Source organism: Trichosurus vulpecula, chromosome 9 (genome assembly GCF_011100635.1).
Source record: "Trichosurus vulpecula isolate mTriVul1 chromosome 9, mTriVul1.pri, whole genome shotgun sequence".
Lineage (NCBI taxonomy): Eukaryota > Metazoa > Chordata > Mammalia > Diprotodontia > Phalangeridae > Trichosurus > Trichosurus vulpecula.
The window spans coordinates 85,746,582-85,774,441 of NC_050581.1; the positions used below are offsets into that span (position 1 = coordinate 85,746,582).

Sequence of the window (27,860 nt, forward strand, 5' to 3'; positions counted from 1 at the left end):
GCAACAGTGTAAATGGAAAGAATACAATAAAAAAAAAGAACCATAGAAATTAAATTCCACGAAAGTGTAATGACTCAGCTTGGCCCCAAAGAAGAGGTATAAAAAGATACCTTTCCTCCTTACTCCTTTGCAGGGAATGGGGAGGCAGTGATACATGGATGTGGAACATTACATATATTGTCAGATTATTGGGGTTTTTTTTTGAAAACCTATCAGTTTTGCTTTTTAAAAAAATTATTCATTTATATGGAATAGCTTTCTGGGAAAGAGAGAATAACAGAGGGGGACATTTAGTTGATATAAAAAACAAAAAAGAGTTGATACAAATTTACATTTTTTAAAATAGAGAGGCAGAATTAAAATGTCTCACAAGGATGACAGCTCCTCTTCTGACTCATGTGTGGGACAGTTTTCTCTTGAGCCTCTTTTCTAAATCTTACGAGTACATCAGCTTCTTTTATTCTCTTACTTTATCAGATGCCCTGTATTGGGTGGCAGCACACTTCACCTTAGAAGTACATATCTTTTCCCTGTTACACATCTGAGATAACAGGTCAGATGCCCATATTCATTAATAGTTTCCAACAATATGTTGTTTCAGCTCTGCTTTTAGTTCAGCCTTGGGTGACTTACATTCTTTCCTTAGTTTCCCTTCTTCTCTCTCTCCTTAACTCTGTGAGTTTTATATTTCTTATATGACCTTTTAAAAACCTTTTTAGATCACTGTTGATTAAGCATATCTGATGAAGAGGAAGAAAAACAATAGGATTTAAAGCTAGAAGGCTTTGGCGTCATCACTAAAGTGCCTTTTTCTATCAGTTTTTAACAATTATACTCCATGAACATTTAGGGTGATTTTTTTTTTAAAGGAGCTGTGCTACATTTAATCCAGAAATACTTTCTATTTAGCTTTAGAATGTATTTTCATATTTATACTTGAATGTATTTCTCTTACCTTAGAATTTTCATTAAATATTAAGTTGCTTGAGAGCACATTTCAAAAAAAGTTTTGTATAATAATTTCCTCTCTTATATAGTGTGTTAAGGTTTTTAAAATTTATTTATTTTTAGTTTTCAATATTCAGTTCCAGAAGACTTTGAGTTTTAAATTTTCTTTCCCTCCCCAAGACAGCATATGGTCTGATGTAGGCTTGGTGTGTTAACGTTTTCAAAGCTGTTCAGTAGCATCAGCCTTGTGAAGTAGAGTAGGTAATATAAATATTATTCCTGATTTATGGATGAAGAAGTGGAGAAACAAAGAGGTAAACAGACTTACCTAGGGTAGCACAAGTTATAAGTGTCAGTGTCTGGACTTGAATTCTGATCTTTTGATTGCAAGATTAATGTTCTTTATACTATAATGTGCTGGCCATACTAATCTAAACAGTCAAGTCTCAGCCAGTAGCCTATAGTGACATTAGTTTACTGACCAAGTGATAATAAAACATTCTACACTTAATAATCAAATATTATAATGTGTTCTTATTCCATGTACCTGCTATACATTCTTGATGCCAAAAAAAATACATAGAACACTTAATTTGAGTGTCATTTGTAAGTATGTTGTAATCAGCCTGGCCTTTTATGAGATGATTCTCATTAGCTGATCCACTATGAAAGAGAAGTAGATTTTGAAAAGAAAAGGAAGAGCTAAGCTTTTCCAAGCTTTTAAATTTGGTTTTGGCCAGTGAACAACATTTGCCCTCTAATTCTAGCTACTCTGCTCCACGTTAACCATCTATCAGAAAGAAAGGGATAATTTAAATACCAATATCATGCAATGAAAGGAGGAGTCGACAAGAATTTATTCAGCACCTACTGAACCTCAAACTCTGGACTAAGAAAGAGCTGGAGATACAAAGAAAGGCAAAAATAGCCCTAGTTCTCAAAGAGTTTACAGTCTAGTAGGGGAGACAACATGCAAACAACTACATGCAAACAAGATTTATCTCAGAGGAAAGGCACTAGTACTAAAGGGGACCAGGAAAGGCTTCTTGTAGAAGGTGATATCTTAGCTGAGAATTAAAGGCAGCCAGGAGACAAAGATGAGAAGGGAGGGCATTCCAAGCTAGTGGGACAGCTATTGATAATGTATGGAGTGGGGAGGTGGAATGTCTTGTGAAAAGAATAGCAAGGAGGTCATTGTCATTGGATCATATAAGAAAGATAGGAAGGGACCAGATTGCAAAGGGCTTTAAAAGACAAACAGGAATTTATATTTGATGCTGGAGGTGATAGGGAGCCACTGAAGTTTTGTTGAATAGAAGGGATAACATGGTTGGGATTGGCTGTGGAGTTAGGAAAGATTAGATTCCAAGTCCTGCCTCTGAACATAATAGATGTGTGACCATGGATGGATAAATCATTTAATCTCAACACCCCATGCCCTAGGACTCTTTTACAGAAAAATTGTTGGTCTACCGCTCCAATTAAATCACATGATTGAATCCCAAAAAAATTGTTCAGAAATAGAGAAGTAAACTATGGGTCATATAAACATGTTGGTACAGAATGAACTGGAATTTGAATATTGGAAGATAACACTGACAAAGATGATAGCCAAAAATTACAAATAACTTGTATCAGAAGTAAATATTGCACTCAATTTAGTCACACAGATACGAACAAACTTCTTAATATTTCTGGGAACTTTGACAGCAGTGTTAAATTGCAGTAGCACTTGAAATTTTCAAGTAACAACAAAAATAACTTCCTAAGGATTGTGGCAAACTATTTTATTCTTTGGTCATTTTTCATTAACTGATATTTTTACTGAATATAGAAACATTTTTTGAGTTAGCAGTTTTTATTTACACACACACACACACACACACAGAATCAAAAAAGAGACAAAAATAAAGTAAGGGTACAATATGCCAGTAGTTTCAAAGGTATCTAGTCTGAAGCTATTTTGTTTCATATTTAAAATTAAACTATATGTAAATAAAGACAGATGACTTCGTTTTGTTTTTTATCTTGATCTTTACAATTATATTAGGTTTTGAGCTGCTTCTATTGTTAGCTCACCTTCCAATTCATTTAGTATCTGAAATCTAACTACATTGATATATTCTATGTGCTTAAATTGATATAATAATTTAATAAAGGTGATTTTAAAGGCTTTTATTGGAGTTTTAAATCAGTCTATCAGTGAGCAGAACTATGTACAGAAATATTTCTTGGAGAGTTTACTTTGACACCACACTGTAAATTCAGTTTCTTTCAGAAAGGGCTCACTTCTTGCCTTCCCCTCTACCCCATTACACTGTTGGCTGATATACAGACGTCAAGACTCCCTTCTACTTGTTATATACTTCCCAAACGCAAAGAAAAAAATCTCTTACCTATTTGTAATTTTCAAGTAAAATACGTGAATAAGAAAGTTTTAGTCTTCAAATTTTTTGCTCTCATTCCTTCCTACCCTCATGTTTCTTTTAGGGAAATTTGACCAAAGGAAAGGGTAGAACTTTTTAAATAAGAACTGAACCAAATGTTATTAAGGATTAGCTACCCTTTGTCCAGCTGATGAAGCAGAAAAAATTTTTCGAAATTTTATGTTCCTGGCTGGAAGTAAAGGCATATGTTAGAGTAGTAAGGCTTGTGTTTAAATATAAATACTGTGTCTTTTAAAGCAAATATTTTGATTTTTCTGTTTGATTTTAGGCATGAATGCTTTCATGAATCTCCATGATTTGTAGTTACACATAAAGGAGGAGATGAAGAGATTCACTCATTTAGCAACAAATCTTCATTGAACATTTATTAAGTGCCTACTTAGTGTGATTTACAATTCTAGACACTGGGAGTGAGATAAATATAAATGAGATGCCATCTCAAACCTCAAATTTGGAGTCTATTGGGGGTGTAAAGGATGATGCAGATAAATAGTGTGCATTTTAGAATGTGATAAGAACATAAAGACCTGGCAGAGTTGGCAACATGAAAACTACCAGCTAAAGGCAGTTCCGCTGAGAATCACCTCAGGAATGATAAAGAAAAGTTGCAGATGAAACAGATTCAACAAAACCAAAGAGAAAGACCACTGAACTCTTCTGCCCTTTCCAGGCCTATACCGGGAGATAAGGACTGACTCTTGTGGACTTGTAGTTTGGGGGATGAGGTGGGAAAACTGTACTTTGCTGGAGGATTGGGCCTGGCAATATGGTTTCCCAGTCAGAGACTGCCAGGAGATGGAGAAAGAAACCATGTACTTTGTCAGTGGGTGAGGCCCACACCAGGCCCTAAGCAGTTTCCCAAGCGAGGCACTATGTATGGTAGGGGTGATGGGACCAAGCCCAAGCTACTCCACCAGAATTGTGGCAGGGCAGCAGCATCTGGATTGCAGTAGGGAAGTTACCTAATCTTCAGGCCACAGGCATAGATAAGATTTTGTCCTATCCACTTTACCCAAGGTTAGACAAGGGGACAAAATTTATCTTTTACTCAAAGACCCAATCCAGAAGCTGAGGCCAAAATCATATAAGTAAACAGAAAAATATTTCTACGAATGGGGAACAAAAAATACCCACTATGTGTCAAGAGAATTCCAAGAAAAAATATCTCAGAAGAAAATAACCATAGTAATTAGAAGTAGGATTACAAACACATGAATTGTTTCACAAGTTCTCCAAGAGTAGGTAGAAGAAATGAAGGAGAAAGAGCTTGAAAAAAGAGATAAGGAATGAAATTAAGTCACTTTAAACAACTTAGATTAGACCAGGAACTTTTTTATGTCATGGACACTTTCTCAGAGTAATGATTTTAAATGCATAAAAATAAAATAAATAGGATTGTAAAGGAAGCAAATTATATTGAAATGCAGTTATCAAAATATTTTTTAAAAACAGACTTACAAACCCTTTTGAAGGGGGTTTTTTGGACTCTTTTATAAGAATCTTTGGATTAGATGATGGAAACCATTACTCAAGAAGTGGATACTCTGAAAAAACAGAATGTTGCAAACATTTTCCAAAGTTCAATCATTAAATGAGAATATTAGAATAAAATCAAAATACTGAAAAATTGTAAGAACATGTGAGATGACAGTTATCAAAAATAGCTTGGAAAACAGCATGAGGAGACAGTTAAAGAATTAATTGTACTCCATGGATACCATGACTGGAAAAAAAAATCCTGGATACCATATTTCAAATGATCATAAAAGAAAACTGCCCACAAGTATTATAACCAAAGGACAGAGTGAAAATTGCAAGAAACCACGATTTGATCAGACCCAGAAATGTCATAGCCAAAATTCAGAGCTTCCAGGTCAAAGAAAAATACTGCAGACAGGAAGAAAGTGATGAAATATCAAGCAACCTCAGTCTAGATCACACACACACACACAAAGGACATATTAGATTAAGACCAATATGTGTTAACTTTATATACCACAATTAGCTTCAAATAGTTGCATGACCTAAACAGAAAAAGTTATATCAGAAAAAAACATTATAAGATAGATGTTAACTTGCATAAATATGGCCAAGAGGAGAATTCTTTACTAAATAAGAGGTAGAGGTGGTCATCAAAGATAAAATGATCCGTTTTAATTAAGCAAAATTAAATTTAAAAAAATTTTTTTGCATGTTAGAATGAGAAATGCAGCTGTTAATTAAGGGGAAAAATCTTCACAGCAACTATCCCTGAAAAAGTCTGTTCTCCAGGATATGTAGGTAACAAATACTCAAATATACAAGAGCCATACTTAATAGAAAGAAGTGGAAATAAAGTGAGTGCTAATCAACCTGGTAATGGCAATACAAAGTCTAGTATTTAAATGTAATAGAATATTATTATGCTATAAGAAATGTTGCATCAAGATTCAGAGGAACCTGGGAGGATTTGTATAAACTGGTACAGAGTAAAATGAGTAGAACTGGGACAATAATTTAAATGATGACCACAATAATAAAAAGAAAAATAATTTTGAAGGACTTCAGAAACATAATTAACAAATCATGATTTTAGCAAACTGATGATGAAGCATTCCTTCCATCTCTGGATGGAGAGATACTGAACCAGAAGTGTAAAATAAGTTATATATTTTCAGACATGACCAGTGTGTTATGTTTTGCTTGACTGTATCTATTTGTTATTCTGAAGGAGGGCTTCTTGGGTGGGTGAGGAGAGGGAGTGGAGGTGCGTTATCAGATAGTGATAAAAATGTACCCTTCCCCCCCTTCAAAGGATCACCAATAAAATCTTTAAACTATGGAAGGGGAATTGCAAAGGGCAAAAGGGGACAATTTTCCTTTTAAATTCAGTGTATACTTTAAAAAACTGTAATAATAGCAGTTCAACTACAGTCTTTTTTGTTTATTTGTGAGCCAGTGAAAACTGATGTGGCTGGTACAGCCCCAGCCCCCAAGATGCATGTATGCTAAAGTTCAGGCAACCTGGACATTGTCCCCCTGCCCACCCACTTGCTGTGGCGTAATTAAAAGTTAAGTTTCCTGAGTCCCTGCCCTTCATTTCTCATTCTTTATTAGGCAACTCAGAAAATACCTTGATTCTAGTGGTCCAGAGTACCCCTACTGCTTTGCCCACAGATGACACACAGTTTCCTATTAGTATCTTATCAGCATTTTGTCTAAAACTCATATAAAGATTGAGCCCTGAGTGGCTTTGGGGTCTGGGATTTTAATGTGCCTGCCTTGCCATCCTCCCCCCCCACTCTAGATTGAATGTACTTCAACATCATACCTCAAATGCAGTATCCCGCTGGAATCTACCTCACTTCCTGAGGCTTGTTCACCCTTAAACATCCATCTATCCCTGCAGATTTTCCATTCTTCAACACCATCCCCTCCCATGTGTATGCCTTCATTCCACTCCTAGCCCCTAATCATTTTCCTTTTGTGCGTTGTCTTTCTCCATCTGAAAGCTCTTTAGGAGTAGGGGCTGTCTTTTAGCTTGTCTTTGGAAATGGTTGGAAAGTGGTGTGATGTGGCTTAAGGCTAGATAGGGTAAAACCTCATCATTCAGAGTTCAGAATCACAGAGTTGGGAGACTTCATTCAAAGGTGAGTCAAAGTTAGGAGGGATAGTTATGACAGTGAATGACAGTCATAATATGCAAGGTTCTTGGCAGGCCAAAAAGGCTTTGGGCTGAATCAGATAAGATTGAATTCAATAGGGATACATGTCAGGTCCAGGGAATGATACAAAAATTCAGCTTTACCAATATATGGAGGAGGAGCAGTGCTCAGCAAAGGTAGGGACTCCATGAGTCAACGATGCGATAGAACAAGGAACACCCTCCTCCCTCAGATCCTGGAGGAGACCTAGCTCATCATCAGAGACTGCAGTAAAGGAGTATGTAGTGGAGGATGTCAAAAGATTCTAATATGTGGAATCAAGGAGAAGGAGGTTATCACCATCAGTGATTTATTTGTCAATAAAGCATGGGTCTAAGTCCTCAGCTAAAAGGGTGGCAAGAGTGTAGAAAAGTTGAGAGGTTTGGGAGAGTTAAAGAATCACCATTACCTAATTGATTCAGGCATGATGTAGGCTATGTTGAAAAATGTTACTACACATTTCTAACCTAAGAACTGAGCAACCATCTGATTGTTGCTCATTTGGTAAAAGGCATTAACCTAGAAAGCTTTTGCTTTCTAACTTCATTTTATTGCGTTCTACATCACCAGCTCAAAAGGTCACCATCAGTTTCAACACCTTGTCAGTTTGATTTCAGGTTTTATCAAGCAGTTGGTTACTTTCATTTTTGTGTTGTGCAAGCATAATGTACCTGCATTCACTTTCATTATGTTAAAGAACTCTATAAATGAGTTATGATGATGATGATTTGGGTATTGTTTTATAATTTCTCAAACCATTTGATAGTCTCTGGCATTTACGTAGTACTTCGTCATTTGTAACATGTTTGTTATTATTTATGTTTGTGTTTCATGTTTGTTTTCTCAATTTGATCGTCATAACTTTGTGGGGTAGATAGTACCCCCCCAATATAGATTGTCTCCATTTTGCAGACAGAAACTAGCTACTTATAGGTAGTAAATGGCAAAACCTATATAAAATCTTGATTTTCTGGTTCAGATAGTCTTCTTTCTACCATATTGTATTCTGAAATGAGGATGAAGGATAGAAGTAGTAGTAATTAAGAGGTAATATGCAGATGCAATGAAATGCAAATTTTTGTAATATTTCTACACAATAAGAATATTTGTAGGAGCTCTGTAATCCTTGGAGACAGGATCTAGTCTGCTAAAATTTTTAAACAATAATTTGATTTTGTCATAATTATGTCGTAATAATATATTAGATACATTACTCTTGGAACTGTCCTTCTGAATTTGCCTCACAATTATTTATCCCTAACAAGTTCTGTTGTTACTTGTTTTTGGTTTTCCACTATTTAACAGGCATTGTAGGGATAATAAAGTAGCTATAGTATTGATTGCCTCCTTGGTTTTTGTTGTGATGCTTGAAACATATCCAAAGCAGTTTACCTATTGAAGTAGCCAAAACATAAGGTTGCTGTAAGGTACGGGCCATGAGTATAGTATTACAGCAATGTTTAAATATAGTAGTACCCCAGTGATAACACAGGAACTGAATTACTTGGAAAGTGGTCAAGGGGGCTTCATTGTTTGCATATTAATCCTAAAACTAAAGGTTATAGAGGAGAGACCAACCAAAAATGTAATAGGGAAAAGCAATTTAGCCCAGCTGTCCTCCACAACTACTCTAAAAAGATGCTTAAAAAAAAGAAAGGTGCCAGACTGAGTCCTGATCCAGAAATCTGAAGAGTCAGCCATTTTTCCAGCCCAAGTTGGCATAGGGAGAAAGATAGAGGTCTCCAGACACTGTGGATGAGAGCTAGCCAGAAGGGTCCCTCCTACATATGGAGACTGAATTGTGGGGGAGAAAGAGCCTGTGGCTGTACATTTGGACAAGAAATATATATACACACACATATATATGTATATATATATATATATATGTATATCACATTGTGCATAAACATTGTGTTATGTGTACATGTATGTATATAGGTATGTATGTATGTATAACTTGCCTGGAAAATAGATGGAGAGAGAATGTAAGAATCATTTTTAAAAGAGCCTGGATATATTTCAAGAAATCATGAAAGAAAACTGACCGGATCTCTTGGAAACAGAGAGAAAAATAAAAATAGAAAGAATCTTCCAGACACCTCTTGAAAAGAAATCCAAAAATGAAAATGCCCAAGAATGTAATAGTACAAATTCAAAGATTCCAGGTCAAAGACAAAATACTGTAAGCAGCCAGAAAGAAGAATTGCAGTATCACAGTGAGAATCATATTCTTTATTAGGAGCAGAGAGCATGGAATACAGTATTCCATAAGGCAAAGATACTAGGCTTACATCTAAGAATAATTTACCGAGCAAGACTGAGTATATAATCTTACAGGGTAATAAATGACTCTTTAATGAAATAGTGTTCTTCTGAACATTCTTGATGAAAAGACCCCAGCTGAGTAGAAACTTTATAATATAAGCAAGAGTCAAGAGAAATATAAAATGATTAATAGAAATCACCATTGGAAAGGGACTAAATAAGTATGACATGTTTACATTCAAATGGGGGAGCCAAACCAACAAGCATTTATTCAGCACTTACTATGTGCCATTTACTGTGCTAAGTGTTCAGGGTACAAAGAAAAGTGTTATTTAGTCTCCAGTTTTAATCATTTTGCCAGTGATTTTGTTATTGAACTTATTGAATGATATTGAATTATATAATTGATTTATTATTGAACAGAATTTTATTGCAGTGTGATCATTAAAAGTTTTGTTTAAAATGTCTACTTTTACACTTCTTTGTAAGGTTCTTAGTGTCTTAATGGCATGGTGAGTTTTCATAGAGGTGTCATATATAGCTGAGAAATATGTATGCTTTCAATTTTTGCCAGAGATGCAGCTAAGTTTTTATGAGATTTGTCTTAGTCTGAAAGTGGTATGTTGTAGCCCCTAACTAATATATAACTTTATTGTATATTTCTCATTGTTACTCATTTAACTTTTTCCTTTTAAGTATTTCAGTGTAATGTCATTCATTGCATATATGTTTACTATTGATATTTTTTGTCTATATCTACCAGCATAAATTAATTTCCTTGTTTATCTCTTTTAACCAAGTCTATTTTTATTGTTTCTATGTCTGAGATCATTATGGATACCCTTGAATTTTTTACTTCAGCTGAAGCATAACAGGTTTTGGTGCAAAATCTCCCCCCTTTTTTTAACAAGGTTTAAAAGTAACTGGATAGCCAGCAATTTTTTTAAAACCCAGTTAAACACCAAAAATAGGCATTTCAGAAATCAGAGAGCTTAACAAAATTTAAAGCCAAAAAAAAAACAACTCAATTCTTTTGAGAAAACAATGATATACTAAAACAAATAGATATACTATTAGCTAATTTGACTAATGAAGAGGAAAACCAGATGACCATTATCAAAAATGAATGTTCACAAAATGTTAACAAAATAATAGCAGCACATATCATTTAAGGTTTACAAAGCTTTACATTATTATCTCATTTTATCCTCACAACAACCCTGGGAGGTAGATGCTATTATCTCTATTTTGCAGATGGGGAAACCAAGGCAGAGTTTGAATCACTTCCCAGGGTCATACAATTATTAAGTCTTTGAGACCATATTTGAATTCCAGTCTTCCTGACTTTAGGTCCAATATACTCCTCATGGTGCCACCAAAATGAAGAGCAAATAAAGGATGTTATTAGAAACTAGTATGTCCAGTAATATGCAAATAAAACTAAGAATCTAAAAGAAATAGATATTTACAAAAATATAAGACACAAATAGAATAAGAAATATGGAATTTAAATAACCCAATCCTAGAAAAAGAAATTGAGTAAGCCATAAATGAACTTGCAAAGAAAAACATCAGATGATGGATTTTCAAGAGAATTCAGTCAAAATTCAAAGAACATTTTACTCCAATATTACATTAATGGGGGTGGGGGGGGAAGGAGGGGTGAATCTTAACAAATTTCTTCTGTGAAACAAACCACAGTCTTGTTACCTCACCCAAGGAAAGGCAAAACAGAGAAAAGAAAACTGGAGAACTGATATCCCTAATGAACGTTAATGCAAAGATTTTTAATAAAATGTCAGCAGGGAATCTATAGCAACATATCACAATGATTACACACCATAACCAAAGTGTATTTCTGCCAGGAATATGGAGCAAGACTGCAGAGTACCAAAAAAATATATAGCTTGTCTCAATCTCACCATTGAACAACCTGATTACTAAACAACTCACCTCTCAAACAATCTGTAAATATGATCCAGATCTTCTTAGAGAATGTACTGGCTTCAGATCTTAACTATAATAAGTCCCCTGTGGAAGGAAAGTAAAAGTGAAAGACCAAAGGTCTCAGCTGCATCAACAGGTGGTAATCGTTCCTTGAAGGACTGAGGTGCTCAAGACTTAGGTGCTAAGATCAAAGAAGCAAAAAACTGAACATTGGGGGAGGTAACACTTGTCTTGAGAGGAAAAAGCATTCTCTCAGGCTAAGAAAAGAACCTAAACCCTGCTCTCTACTCCCTCAGAGAAAAGTCCTCAAGTAAATCTTTCACATCTGAGGTAAATATTCTGGGATTTAACTGAAAATTACAGAAAAAGCCTCTCTCTTCATCCAAAAGGATGATTACAAGAGAGGACAACTTTGGCCTCTGTAGTGAAGGGAGAGGGCCTAAAGAAGGACTGCTTCAGCAAAGGAAAGGTCCTTAACTTGATTTGGTCCCCAGAGTAGAGGAGCCCTAGAACTACTACTGAGACTTCAGCAACAAAAAATAATATTTTGTGATGGCAGGGATAATCAGCACACAAACCCAGAAGAGGAGAATAACTCAGTGAGAATTCTTGAAGAAGTGATGCAGAAGCTTAAAATGTGGGAAAATTGGGATACTAGTGCATTGTTGGTCAAATTATAAACTGATCCAACCATTCTGGAGAGCAGTTTGGAACTATGCCTAAAGGGCTATAAAGTGGTGCATACCCTTTGACCCAGCGATACTACTTCTACATCTGTATCCCAAAGAGATCATAAAAACAGGAAAGGGACCCACATGTACAAAAATATTTATAGCAGCTCTTTTTGTGGTGGCAAAGAATTGGAAATTGAGGGGATATCCATCAATTGGGGAATAGCTGAACAAGTTGTGGTTTATAAATGTAATGGAATACTATTGTACTATAAGAAATGATGAGCAGGTGGACTTCAGAAAAACCTGGAAAGGCTTATATGAACTGAGGCTGAGTGAAATGAGCAGAACCAGGAGAACATTGTATATGGTAACAACCACATTGTGCAATGACTCACTTTGACAGACTTAGCTCTTCTCAACAATGCAAGGATCTAAGATAACTCTAAAAGACTCATGATGGAAAATGCCATCTACATCCAGAGAAAGAACTTTGGAGTCTGAATACAGATGGAAGCATACTCTTTGCTCTCTTTTTCTTTTGTTGTTCTGTTTCTTCTTTCTTGTAGTTCCTCCCTTTAGCTCTAATTCTTCTTTACCTCACTACTAATGTGAAAATATGTTTAATATGAATATGTAAGTAGAGCCTATATCAGATTACATGCTGTCTTGGGAGGGGGGAGGAAAGGGAGGAGGAGAAAATTTAGAACTCAAAATCTTATGGAAGTGAATGTTGAAAACTAAAAGTAAATAAATTCTATAAAAAATAAAAACATTTTATGAAAGAAATGAGAACTGTAGAGAAAAGAATTGAAAAAGATCAAAAGCTTAACAGAAGAGGTATAAAATCTTTCCTTAGTAACAAACTGCTCTAAAAAATCAGAATCAACCAGATAAAAATTAATGACTCCGAATGGCAACAAAAAGTCTTATAACAAAGTCAAAAGAATGTGAAAATAGAGGAAAATGTAAGCTATCTCATATTTAAAACAATTGTTCTGGAAAACAGAACATGGAAAGATGATTTAAGAATAAAAGGATTAAGTAAAATTCATGGCACCAAAAAAAAGAGCCTGATTATCATGTTTCAAGAAATCATTAAAGTAGCCAGATGTATTAGAAGAAGAAGGCAATGTGAAAATAGAAAAAATGTACCAGTCACTCCCAAAGAGAAACCCCAAAATGAAAACTCCCATGGATGTCATTGCCAAACTCCAGAGCTTCCTGACAAAAGAAATAAATACTACATGCAGCCAGAAAGAATTCAGATATTGAAGAGACACAATTCAGCCCACGTATGATTTCGCCGTTACAACTAAGCAGAAATGAAGAGCATGGAATAAAATATTCAGAAAGGTAAAAGAGATAAGTATATAACCAAGCATAACTTATACAGAAAATTTATATCATCCAACAAGGAAAAACTATACATTCAGTGAAAAGAGAGGATTTTCGGATATTCTTGATGAAAAAAATGGGAGCTGAAAAGGAACTTTGAAATATAAACATGTAAGTCAAGAGAAAAATAAAAAAAGATTAACTATGAGAGTACATTCAGAAGGGATTTTATAACTGTTTACATTCTAATAGAGAAGGGTGTATGTTAAAAGGGTTTGTTTAGAATCCCATTGCCATAAGGAGTCATAGGAGTAATCATTTAAGATAAAAGACTTATAAATACTTTAGTTATACTTTGAAAATGTGGTAAGAAAAAAGAAAAGCACTGGGCCTGGAGTCAGGAGGACCTGAGTTCAAATCCAGCCTCAGAAAATTGACACACTAGCTGTGTGACCTTGGGCAAGTCACATAACCCCAATTGCCCTGCTTTCCTCCCCCCCCCCCCAAAAAAAAAGAGAGAAAGGCTGTGTGTATAGAGGATAGATTAAGGGGCAAATGGGAGAAAAACTGGAGAACCTGTTAAAACGCGTAATCAGATTATATAAGTAGAACTATATGCAAACATGGCAGTTAAGGGGAGTGACCATCACTTGAACTTCAATTTCATTTAAACTCATTAAAAAAGGGCAAAACATAAATTGGCTTAGAACTACATTCAGCTCAGCCAAGATAGAGATAGGAACCAGAAGAGAAGAAAAGTGATTATGAAGAGAGTAGATTAAGGAAGGTGTTAGTTATAAGCATAATAAATCTTAAGCTTTTTCAAGAGGGGATGGAGAAAAGATGGGTAAAAGGAAATAAAATAATAAATTGAAATACGCAGAGAGAGGATTGTTGAGAATAAAAATTAGAACTGAAGAAAAACAATTATAATTGCAAATGTGAATGGGATAAATTCTTTCACATAATGGAAGAAGTTAGCAGACCTTAGAAAGCAAAATCCAACAATACATTGTGTACAAGAAACATACAGAGTTAAAATGATGGGCTGGAGCAAAATCTATTATGCCTTATCTGAATTCACACACAAAAAAACCAAGAGTAGCAGTTATAATTTCATATAAGGCAGTAGCCAGTAATGATTTTTGAATGGAGAAATGAAAGAGTATACATATATGTGTGGCATGTTTACAAAAATTGATGGTGTCCTAGGACATAAAAACAAAAAGGCAGAAGTATCTCATGCAACAAGAATTATATTTAAGTGCAACTGAAAAAAAGTGTTAAAGATCAATTGGAAACCAATTAATGCTAAAGAATTGTTGGGTTAAAGAGCAAGTCATAGAAATGGTAAATAATTTCGTTAAAGATAATGACAACAATGAGACAACATTCAAAATTTGCAGGGGGTGGGGGATACAGCTAAATCAATCCTTAGGGGAAAAGCTGTATTTCTAAACACTTATTAACCTGACGGAAAAAAAAAAACAACTGATCAATGAATTGGGAATGCAATTAAAAATACCATAAAGCTAACAAATTAAAAATTCCAAACACCAAATAGTAATTCTGATAATTAAAAAAGAAATTAACAAAATTGAAAAGAGAAACTCCATTAATAAATAAAATAAGTTGTTTTTAACAAAAACAAAGTAGACAAACCATTAACTAATTTGATTTTTTAATTGAGAATTACCAAATTTCACCAGTATCGAAAATGAAAAGGAGAATTCAAAATAAGTGAATAACAAAAGATAATAAAAACAATTTCACCCAGCCATATCTCAGTTAAACCACAACTTAAATGAAATAAAAGACTGTTTACAAAAATATAAAATACTCAGAACAAGAAATAGATAATTTAAACCTAATTTCAGAGTAAGAAATTGAACAAGCAATAAGTGAGCTTCCAAAGAAAAAAACTGCAGAACCAGATAGATTAACAAATCTCTAATATTACATAAATTGTTTTCAAAAATAGCAAAAATACCAAATTCTTTCTTGACACAGATATGGTCTTGATGAATAAAACAGATGGAATCAAAACAGAAAAACAAAACTGTAGGCCAATATCCTTAATGAATATAAATGCAAAAATTTTAAAGTATTACCAAAGAGACTAAAACAGTATCACAAAGATAAAACACTGCTATGGGTAGGTTTTATATAAGGAATGCAGGGTTGGTTAAATATTAGGAAAATTATATATTCAATTAACCATATTAATAACACTCAACAAAAGTCTTGATTGTGTCAATAGATGCAGAAAAAGCTTTTGATAAAACAGCATTATTTTAGTTAAAAACACTAGAAATCATAGAAATAAACAGACTTTTCTTTAAAATAATAAATAGCATATATCTAAAACCAAGATCTACCGTTATTTGTAACAGAGATAAACTAGAATTCTTTCCAATAAATTCAAGGGTGAAACAAAGGATGTCCATTGTTACCACTTCTATTTGATACAGGACTAGAAATTTGCTAGCCAGAACAAGCAGAAAGACTAGAAAGAGAAACTGAGGGAATAACCAAAAATAAAGAAGAAATAAAATTATCATTTTTTGCAGATAATATGATGGTGTACTTAAAAACTCTAAAGCATCAACTAAAGTATTAATTGAAACAAGAACTTTGGCAAACCTGGAGGACATAAAATAAATCCACCCAAATCATCATCATTTCTTTATAATGTCAGTAACACCAAGCAGGAAGGGAGAGAAATTCCATTTAAAATTACCACAAACTGTATAAAATACTTGGAAGTGTACCTTCTAAGAAATACACGAGAACTGTATAAATATAATTACAAGCATCTATCTACAGAAATCATGACAGACCTAAATAACTGGGGAAAATATTAATTCTTTGTGGGTCAGATGAGCCAATATAATGAAAATACTACATTAATTTATTCATTCCAAGCCATTCCAATCAAGGTATCAAAGGATTACTTTATATGTTAATATATAGATTAATTTATAAATTAGTTTATAGTTATAGAACTAGAAAAAATAACATATGAAGAGAAAAGTTCAAGAATATAAAGAAATAACTAAAAGAAATGAAGGTATGTGAATTAATGAGATTTCCAAGGGAGAGGGCATAAAAACAAAAGAAGGCCAAGGACAAAACTTTTTTGCAAGTTCATATTTTTTAATGTATTAAAACATGCCAGATTGGGAGCATTTTTAAGTTTTAAAATTCTGGGAGGGCCTAGGAGGAGGGAGTGGATGGTGAGGTGAAGAGGAGAGAGAATGTGTAAAATTAAGAGATTGTTCTTATCATATGTCTTTACTTTTTCTTTTAGAGGAAGTCCACAAGTAAAGGGAACACCCCATTTTAAGGAAGAACAGTATGCTCCATCATTGCATTTGGAGATGAAAAAAGTACTGGATTTACAAGCACCTATCATTAGGTATGCCATGTCTCTGTTAGGTTCAACATTTTGTTATCTGCTGGGCCCTTTCTTACAGCACAGAGTGGTCAGCTGCTCACAAATTTAAAATGGGCATATGAAAGGATAGGTCAGAGAATTGAACCAATAAAACTTGTATTTACTATTTTTGGTGGCGGAAACCCTTTAATCTTATCACAATTTTGTTTTTATGTCTTTAAATAAATTGACTAAGATATCGCAATCATGCACTCGATTAATACTTTTGTGTTTCATCAATGATATCTTTGTACAATGTAAATTATTTGAAGTCTTGAGTTTACATTAGAATCCACATTAAGTAAATCCTATCTACATAATTTTCATCAAATCCTTAAATAATTGAGTAGTCATTTTCATTTAAGCATTTAAAGATATTTAAATTTTCTAGCTACTACCTTGGCCAATTATGAGATTTTAATTTGGGGCGGGGATACTACCCAATTGTATTTGGCAGACTATAAAGTGACAGTTTCTCTCATTTTGTTAAGTCAGAGCTATTGTGAAATGGAGGAAAGCCAGAACTCATTCCCACATGGTCTGTCTACATAATGAAACAACAGGTTATAATACCAGTATTGTATATCATTTATTATATGCTGCTTTCGTATATTCAAACAAAAAAAAAGAGGAATTGAGGAGAAAATGTTTTGGTGATTTGATTTTATCCTTTCCTAAGGGGAAAAAAATTGAAAGAAAAGGAAACCAAGAGGAATGAGAACACTAAGTCATAGTGTAGGGGAGGTGGGTGTAGAGAAATCCTTCACTTACACAGAAATATGTATAGGAAGGAATGGTTGGTGGATTGAAGAGCACACAGAGGCAGCAGAAGCATGCTGCTTCTCAAAAAACAGATTTTCCTATTAAAAGGGTTAATAGATTTTTTCTCTATGAAAGAATACTTGAGTTAGAATGAATTTCAGGTGAACTCAAGATAAGACTCACTTTTACTGAGCCTGGTAGGGAAAAGATCTAAATTTTAGACCTATGTTTTTACTGCACTTCAGCTACACACAGGGTGGTCATATCATTGATCTTGCCATCACCTATGAGTGTTTCACTCAGATGTCTGTGTGCTGTTAAATTATTTTATCTGCTTATAATCTTATGCCTCATAACTCCTAACCTGCTTCTTTGTACCCAATGAGACCTTCACATGCTCACCTCTCAGTACTTTATGCCTGATCTTCACACCTATAATGGCTGTACTCTCTTCCTCTCCCAGTCTTTACCCTTTCTTTGGTGAGCCAGTTGAGTTGTACGCATCCTCAATGTTCAGATTCCTTATCTGCTTGTCCTATCATCTCATTGTGTTTGGCCAGCTCTGAGTGCTAGATTACTCTAACCATCTGTCTCCTTTACTGTTTCTCACCTGCTACTGAATGGAACTGGAGAAAGTCATGAGACTGCTGATTAGGTCCACTGGAAATATGTTATCCACTCTCAACTAGGCCCTCCCTGCAGTAAGACAGGCCTTCTATTCCTCTCATTTATTCTCTGTCCTGCTCACCCCTACTGTCCTAGCTGATTTCCTCCACTATTATTCCTACTCCTCTCTCAGAGCTTCAGGCTCTCCCTATCTTCTGGCTCCTTCCTTATCATTCAATTGAATTTGCTTTTTCCAAAGTTATCAATGATTTATTTGACAGATTGAATGGCCTTTTCTTCCTTTTCATCCTTCTTGACTTTTCTGCAGCATTTTGCACTGTTGGGCACCTTCTCCCCCCTGTACACTTTATCTTCTTTGCCTATTTGTGACTCTGCTTTCTCTTGGTTAACCTCCTGTCTCTCTTACCACTCCTTCTAAGTTTCCTCTGAACTTCCCTTTTACCATTAAGGGCACCACTGCCCTACTCACCCATATTCACAACCTCTGTGTCATTCTTAACTCCTTAACCTCACTTCACATATTCAACCAGTTGCCCAAGCTTGTTTCTGTCTTTACAGCATCAGTCATACATGTTCCTTTCTCTCCAGTCACACATCTACCACCCCAGTTTTTAGGTTTTCATTCTCCCTTGCCTGGAATATTGCAGTAGTCTTCTAATTGGCCTCCCTGCCTCATCTCTCCCCACTCCAGTATATTTTTCATCCTTTTGCCAAAGTGATTTTCCCAAAGCTTAAGTCTGGGTCCCAAAGCTTAAGTAGGTCTTAGATTCCCCCTACTTAGTAAACTTCAACAGCTCTCTCTTACCTCCAGGATCAAATATAAAATCCTTTGTTTGGCATTTAAAGCTCTTCCCATCCTTTCCAGTCTTCTTATACCACATACCCCTCCACACACTATGTTCCAGCCATGTTGGACTACTTGCTGATCTTCAAACTCAAGATTCCATCTCTACTGTCTGTGTCTTTGTAGTGGCCATCCCCTACACCTGTAATATTGTCCTTCTTTACCTCTGACTCTTAGACTTTCTGACTTCCTTCTAGGCTTAGCTTAACCAATTAATAAGCATCTATTAAGTACTTACTATATGCCACAGCAATAACTTCTTTCAGGAGTTTGTACCTATTTATATACATAATTCCTCCATTAGAATGCAGATTCCTTGAGGGCAGGGACTATTTTTGCTTTTCTTTATGTCCCTATGGCTTAGCACAGTGCTGAGTAGTGACCTAGTAAATTAATGTGTAACAAAGGATTGTTGTTTGGTTGGTTGGTTGATTGTTGAGTGGAATATGATAGAGACACACCTTACGGCATTTTTAGTTTTAGTTTTTCTCTACATGTATTACTTCTTATGACACTGATTTGTTGTTTATGTTTATATTTATGCATTATATATGTTTATAAAAGGGTTTTAGGATGTTATTAACAGATTTTTTTAATTCCTTTGAGAAATAGCATTCGTTTTTCTACTATTTTTATATTTTCTTTTTCCTCAAGAGACTTGTCATAATATATATCCACAGTACCTTATCTCATGCTATTCCTCTTCCTATATTATACATTCAGCTACTTTCTATTACCCTGACACCTTTTTCTATTTTTGTTTTTTTTCCTCATGCCTTTGTTGAGCAGGACCCTACCCTTGCAGTAGACTCCCCTCTATTTCCATCAGAGTCTCTTCCATCTTTCAAAGTGCGGTTTATGTGCCACTTCCTACTTAAAGCCTTCTGTGATCATCCCAGATGAAAGTCATCTCTAAATCTTCAAATTTCTCATGTCACTTTGCTTGTTCTTTTAGGCTATCATTTTCTTCCTTATCATATATATTTGTATGTGTGTCCACTTCTCCTTTTTGGAATATATGCTTCTCAAGGGCAGAAATTCTCCCTGTTTGTCATTGTATTCCTAGCACTTTTCTTAGTGACATTTTTGAGTACTTAAGGTAATGTTGAATTTGTCAACCTCATACCTTCTGCCACTTGGTGGCAGCAAAATATGTTGCTGAGGAGAGAAGAAACAGGAATAAAGAATTAACCCTTCCCAATTCACTAAAACACCAATCCAGTGTTATAGTGAGATGGGAGAAGAGGGTGGAAAGCCTGTCTTCATCATAGTGAAAGATTGCACAAGCTCATTACTTGCCACTGAAATATTGAGAATATTAGAAATAACGGTGATAGGGACTAGAGCTGTGGTTTTATTAGGATATAGAACTCTGTTAAAAGCACCTTTGCAACTTCAGTATTAGAAAGTTGCCTAGTGCACTGAATAGTTCACTGCCTTCCCCAGAGTCACACAACCAGCATGGGGCAGAATGTGAACTCAGTTCTTCCTAGCTTCAAGACTGCCTTTCTATCCATTCTTACCATGTTGCCTCTATTAGAAATGATAGTGATGTTAGTAAGGTGGACTACTGCCCATTTTGTTGCTTAATTATCCTTGGAAGAGTTTACATTTTTTGTTTTACTTTAATTATTAGTTTTATGACATTAAATAACTGATAATAGGCATTGCGTATAGATAGCCATCCATGAGTCAGGGAGTTCATGTCCCACTTCTGGCACATGTTTACTGTGTGACCCAGCATCAGTGTCTTATTATCTCAGTGCCCCTAACAACCCTCTAAAACTATGGGTTGCAGAACAATTTCTGATCTACTTAGTAGAGTTTCCTTACCAGGAGTTGGCCAGAGCAATGAAATCCAAATCAGGACTTGACCCTGTACCCACCTCTTCCCTGACCCCACCTCCTGTAAATTAGTATTACGGCTTTAAAAAAATTTTTTTACAATGCTACAATGATATGTGATCCTATAAGAACAAAATGTGTAGTAAAGGAAAAGGGAATAATGATTATCTCTTATTTTAATGACAACAGTGTAAATAGTCTGTACTGTCAGAAGTACATTTGAGATTCTAGCAGAACACATAGTTTCCATAGAGAATCATTTTGTTCATTGGCTTGTATTTCATTTTTTGTTGAAAACTAGTCCTTAATTGTAGATGAGAAGAATAGTAACTCTGTATATTTTAAAGAAAACATACCAGCAATTAGATGTTACCCATGTGTACTCCTAAAATAGTAACTGGAATTAAAAAATTATATAGCATACTGATATGACTATAATTTCCCAACCTGGCAACAAAAACATTTGTTGTGTGGCACAAATTATTCCTACTATTTTCCTAAGAAAACAAGATCTAGGAGAAGCTAGGTGGCACAGTGTAACCACTGGCCCTAGAATAAGGAGGACCTGAGTTCAAAATCAGCCTTCTACACTTAACATGTACTAGCTGTGTGACCCTGGGCAAGTCACTTAATCCCACTTGCCTTACCAAAAAAAAAAAAAAAAAGCAAGATCTACTTTTGTGCTGATTAATTTGCTGACACTTTTAAAATTATGATTAAGTGAAATGAGTTGCCCATCTACCAGAATCCTTAAGTAACTGCGGTAGAAGCTGTATTTACACCTTAACATCTGTATGACCTTTTTTAGGAGAGAAAATCCAGCTTAATAAATCCACATCTTCCATATAGGAGTTTGCCAGACTGTTAAAAGTGATAGCACTGATTAGGGAAAGGTATAGCTTTATGCCATAGCCAATTTCAGCTATGTACATATAAACTTTATTGCAAGAAAGTAAATCAGTAATGTAAGCTTTGTTCTACCAATAGTGCCAACTGTACTCCATTGGTTTAGAGACCAAAAAAAGTATTTGTCAATTGTTTTTATTTAAATAACTTGTCTTAACCTTCCACCAAAAACTTCTGAGCTTGCTGACTGCCTGCCCATTGTAAAAGGCCTGTCTTATGTAAACAAATGGCTTAGTAATGAGTTAATTAAATACATATAATAACTCTAACTTTGCCCTGTTCCACAAATGGTCCTTTTAATTTTTCTTCCTAACAGTTTGCTTTTCTCTCACGATTTTATACACATGCAGATGTGCGCGCGCACACACACAAAGACCTCATTTACTTTCTCACCATGTCTCAGAAATTTTTATGTTCTTATCTCCACAGCAAGTGTTTCAAACCTTTTCTCATTTTCAGTCAGACCCTGGCCCCCCACACTTTTGGCATAATAGGCATTTAATAAATGCTTATTTACTGACACACACACACACACACACACACACCCCCAGTGCTTTTCCGAAAGCTAAGTCATACAGAGACAGTTGTCACAGCTTAGTTTTCTTTTTTTTATTTTGAGGGGGGAAGGCAGGGCTATTGGGGTTAAGTGACTTGCCCAAGGTCACCCAGCTAGTAAGTGTGCCAAGTGTCTGACACCACATTTGAACTCAGGTTCTGCTGACTCCAGGGCCGGTGCTCTACTCACTGTGCCACCTAGCTGCCCCCCTTAGTCTTCTTTTGAGGAAACTGAGTTGATTTGGACAACTTTGTAAAAAAAAAAAAAAAAAAAAAAAAGGTAAGTTTAGCTGGTAGATTCATGAGATCCATACTACAAAGAATAATAATAAATAAATAAAAGCCAAAGGCACTTAATGAACTCTAAGTGAGTCATGCTGAGTGAGCACAGTTCTCATTCATCTCAGAAGGTTCACTGATGTTCTCTTTTAGGTTAAGATAACAAACATTCTTTCATTCAACAACTATTTAGTCTGCTCTGTGCCAAGTACTAGGAATGCAGAAGACAAAAACTGGAGTAGCCATTTCTTTCAAGTAGCTCACATTCTACTGAGGAAAACAACACATATACATATAAATAGAAAAATATTTTCAAAACAAATAGGAAGTCTTGTTGGATGCTAGGTATCTTAACAGTAAAAGAGATTGTCTCACAGCTTCCAAGCTTAAAGGTCCCCAAAATTCCATTTTGCATTATAAACACCTGGGTTCAAATCCTGGCTTATTTAGTTATGATCTATGTGACTTCCAACTCTCAGTTTCCTTAAATGTAAATGAGGGCTTTGGCTTAGATGAGGGTTTCTTTACCTTCTTATATGTTACAGATAACTTTGATAGTCTGGTGAAGCCTATTCCTTCTCAGTATTATATTTTTAAATACATAAAATACATAGGATTATACAAAGGAAATCAAATATTAGTGACATAAAGATATAGTTTGTTTTTTCCTCATCTTAGTTCATAGACTGCAGCTGTGGATCCTATGGATCCTGATCAAAATCTGTGACATCACTAACCCATTTAAGTAGCCATTTTAGATGGAAATCTTCCTGTAATGTACTGCATACTTCCTTGACTTCTTTAACAGACAGTGCTGGAAAAAATTAAACTTTTTCTTAATGATTCAAGCATTATTATCAATGTCATTGATCTTGCTGTTATGATACAGTGATGCGATCAGTGACTGTTGAGGTTAATAGCTGGGAAACTTTACAGTTGGATTATTCTTTTAAAAAATCAGATTTCTTTTGTTATCCCAAGTTTTAAAACTTCCCCATATTATGCTTGAATGTATGTGTTTGTGTGTATATATAGAGACAGAGAGAGGGAGAGAGAATCCATATAAAAAAGCGAAGAGCCATTATTCAAAATAATGCATTAAAAAGAGGCTTTTTTGTCTTTGTTGGTCTGATAACTAGGTGGAACCAGTAGCTTTTTTTCATGAGGGGGACTTTTGAACACTTAAAAGTACAAATTCTTCTTTACCAACATGAACTGTAATAAAGAAGTTTGTTCCAGCAACCATTTGAGTTTTAAATCACGTGGTCTTAAAGCCTGAAGACTTCATATTTTCTTTCTTTTTAAGTTGTAACTCCCTCCTCTGCAACATGCAGCAGTTCAGTTGTCGCTGGCTTCACTGTTGAAGCTCCCCCTACACAATCCTTGTGAGTTCTGGGTAGAGAGAGGAAAGGCAACTAGATGGAATCTTTGGAGTTGAGCTTGAAGTCATAGGACTTGAGTTTGAATCCCACCTTTGTCATTTACTATCTGTGTGACCTTTGACAGGTTACTTCACTTTTCTGGACCTCACTCTCCTCACCTGTGAAACAAAAAAGTTGGGCTCAATAACTTTTTAGGTCCCTTCCTTTTAGCTCTAGATCTCAGTCTGTCAGTAAACCTGTATCAAGTACCTAGTATATGCCAGACACTGTGCTAAGTACTGGTGATACAAAGAAAGTCAAAATGCAGTCCCTGACCTTGAAGAGCTCACAGTCTAGTAAAGGGAGATCTATGCTTGTATTCTGGTCTAACCTCATCATTTTATAGATGGGGAAACTGAGGGAACTGATCTGTCCAACCTAACCATAGAAGAGCTGTAATTTGAACCCTGCCCTCTCTTTCCATTGCACTGTACTATGACTAAGGACTATTTATTTATCTTTATAATAGACTACAGTATTTTTTAAGTAACTTTTTCTGCCATCTTTTTTTTTTTGGTCTTTTTATTTTCTTTTATGCAACCAGTTCTCATTTTTGACTGTGTACTTGCCTCTAGCAATGCATCTTCTTCTTGGCTATGTCTAAATTTGCCATAGGCTTAGAAAGCAGATAAACTTGTTAGAACTGTAGATGTGAGTGGGTATCATATTTTTTTAACCTTCTTAATGGGTGGGAAAGGGAGTGGAGGGAGGGAGAGAATTTGGAACTAAAAATTAAATTAAAAATTTTTAAAACTGTGTGTGTACATATATATGTGTGTGTATATATATGTATATATACGTATATGTGTGTGTGTGTGTGTGTGTGTGTGTGTAGATATATATATATACATATATATATGTAAATGAGCTTTAGGTTTTGGACTTTGTAACCTTTATTTTGGCTACTCTGGTTCTTGGCTATGTTCCAGATAGGTGAGCTGTGACTGTAATTTGCTTGTGATCTTGAAAGCTTATGAAAATTTTTGAGGGTCTGTACTAATGTACAGTCTCAGTGTCTCAGTGAGCTAACAATTTTTAAAGCATTGATTCTAAATTATTGTTTTCCTTACAGTTTGCAGTCAATGCTAGAGGATCTTCTGGTCGCTACATCTGATGGGCTGCTTCATCTTATTCACTGGGAAGGGATGACAAATGGAAGGAAAGCCATCAATCTCCGTACAGTACCGTTTTCAGTAGACTTGCAGTCATCTCGAGGTAATTATACCTCTCTATGTTTGAAGTGGAAGAACCTGCTTTTAAAAATTGTTGATTTTTTAAAAAAAATTTAAGTAACTACAATAAAACAGTCACTACAAATAACAGATTGTAAAATGTTTTCCTTATGATTTCATAAACATATTTTTACATAATTAATTAAATATGTTTCATGGTGGGGTTTTTTAAAAATTCTTTTTTTCATAGATCTTTCTGTTTCTGCACAGACTATGTTTATACCTCTTGATGTACAACACACCATATAGCCAATCCCTAGGTGATGGACATTTGTATTGTTTACAATTTTTTTTTCTATTATGTTTGGGGCAGCTAAAAAACATTCTTAAAAAAATAGATTGGGTTTTGTTTGTTTTGTATTATTTCATTAAGATATTCCTAGTTTTGTATTATTTCCCCAAGATATTCCCGGTGTGTGTCAAAGAGTATATGTAGACTTTGTCTTTTAATTCAGTGTCACATTACTTTCCAAAAATATTCTGTTCTCAGCCATTTGGATTTCATACTGCTTACACTCTTATCTTTCACCTCTCACCCAAGTCTCATACTCGCACCTGTGTAACCTTGGACTGTAATTTTATTAAAAATGTATTTAATGTATTTAGTTTTCAGCATTGATTTTCACAAGAGTTTGAATTACAAATTTTCTCCCAACTTCTACCCTCCTGCCCACTCCAAGATGGTATATATTCTGGTTACCCTGTTCCCCAGTCAGCCTTCCCTTCTGTTACCCCACTCCCCTCCCATCCCCTTTTCCCTTACTTTCTTATAGGGCAAGATAAATTTCTATGCCCCATTGCCTGTGTATCTTATTTCTAGTTGCATGCAAAAAAAAATTTTTTTGAACATCTGCTTTTGAAACTTTGAGTTCCAAATTCTCTCCCCTCTTCCCTCCCCACCCACCCTCCCTAAGAAGGCAAACAATTCAACATAGGCCACATGCATATCATTATGTAAAACCCTTCCACAATATTCATGTTGTGAAAGACTAACTGTATTTTGCTCCTTCTTAACCTATCCCCCTTTATTCAATTTTCTTCCTTGACCCCTGTCCCTTTTCAAAAGTGTTTGTTTTTGATTACCTCCTCCCCCTATCTGCCCTCCCTTCTATCGTACCCCTTTTTTATCTCCTTCCTCCTTCTTTCCTGTGGGGTAAGATGCCCAATTGAGTGTGTATGTTATTCTCCTCTCAGATCAAATCTGATGAGAGCAAGATCCACTCATTCCCCCTTACCTGCCCACTCTTCCCTTCCTACAGAACTGCTTTTTCTTGCCACTTTTATGTGAGATAATTTACCCCATTCTATCTCTCTCTTTCTCCCTCTCTCAATATATTCCTCTCTCATCCCTTAATTTAATTTTTTAGATATCATCCCTTCATATTCAACTCATCCTGTGCCCTCTGTCTATATATCTATATCTATATCTATATCTATATATCTGTCTATACACACACACACACACACACACACACATGCATATTCCCTTCAGCTACCCTAATACTGAAGTCTCATGAATCATACACATCATCTTTTCATGTAGGAATGTCAACAAAACAGTTCAACTTTAGCAAGTCTCTTGTGATTTCTTTTTCTTGTTTACCTTTTCATGCTTCTCTTGATTTTTGTGTTTGAAAGTCAAATTTTATATTCAGCTCTGGTCTTTTCACTGAGAAAGCTTGAAACCCCTCTATTTTATTAAAAGTCCATATTTTGCGTTGGAGCATGATACTCAGTTTTGCTGGGTAGGTGATTCTTGGTTTTAATCCTAGCTCCATTGACCTCTGGAATATCGTATTCCAAGCCCTTCGATCCCTTAATGTAGAAGCTGCTAGATCTTGTATTATTCTGACTATGTTTCCACAATACTCAAATTGTTTCTTTCTGGCTGCTTGCAGTATTTTCTCCTCAATCTGGGAGCTCTGGAATTTGGCAACAATATTCCTAGGAGTTTTCTTTTGGGGATATTTTTCAGGAGGTGATCGGTGGATTCTTTCAATTTGTATTTTACTCTCTGGCTCTAGAATATCAGGGCAGTTCTTCTTGATAATTTCTTGAAAGGTGATATCTAGGCTCTTTTTTTTGATCATGGCTTTCAGATAGTCCAATAATTTTAAAATAATCTCTCCTGGATCTATTTTCCAGGTCAGTGGTTTTTCCTATGAGATATAGACATTGTCTTCCACTTTTTCATTCCTTTGGCTCTGTTTGATAATATCTTGATTTCTCATCAAGTCACTAGCTTCTACTTGCTCCAATCTAATTTTTCAGGTAGTATTTTCTTCAGTGGTCTTTTGGACCTCCTTTTCCATTTGACTAATTCTGCCTTTCAAGGCATTCTTCTCATTGGCTTTTTGGAGCTCTTTTTGCAATTTGAGTTAGTCTATTTTTTAAGGTGTTGTTTTCTTCAGTATTTTTGGGGTTCTCCTTTAGCAAGTCATTGACTTGTTTTTCATGGTTTTCTCGTATCGTTCTCATTTCTCTTCCTGATTTTTCCTCTACTTCTCTAACTTGCTTTTCCAAATCCTTTTTGAGCTCTTCCATGGCCTGAGACCAGTTCATGTTTTTCTTGGAGACTTTTGATGTAGGCTCTTTGACTTTGTTGACTTCTTCTGGCTGTATGTTTTGGTCTTCTTTGTCACCAAAGAAAGATT

General features: G+C 35.2%; 1 protein-coding gene across 4 annotated transcripts in view; it reads left to right on the forward strand.

Annotated features, from left to right (window-relative positions):
• RIC1 (RIC1 homolog, RAB6A GEF complex partner 1) overlaps window positions 1–27,860 on the forward strand; it is a 155,042-nt gene that overhangs the window by 50,317 nt on the left and 76,865 nt on the right. For all 4 annotated transcript variants that reach the window (XM_036737720.1, XM_036737722.1, XM_036737721.1 and 1 more), the window contains 2 exons: window positions 16,610–16,717; window positions 25,047–25,189. In XM_036737720.1, the coding sequence (XP_036593615.1) occupies window positions 16,610–16,717; window positions 25,047–25,189 (251 nt within the window). The remainder of the gene's footprint in view (window positions 1–16,609; window positions 16,718–25,046; window positions 25,190–27,860) is intronic.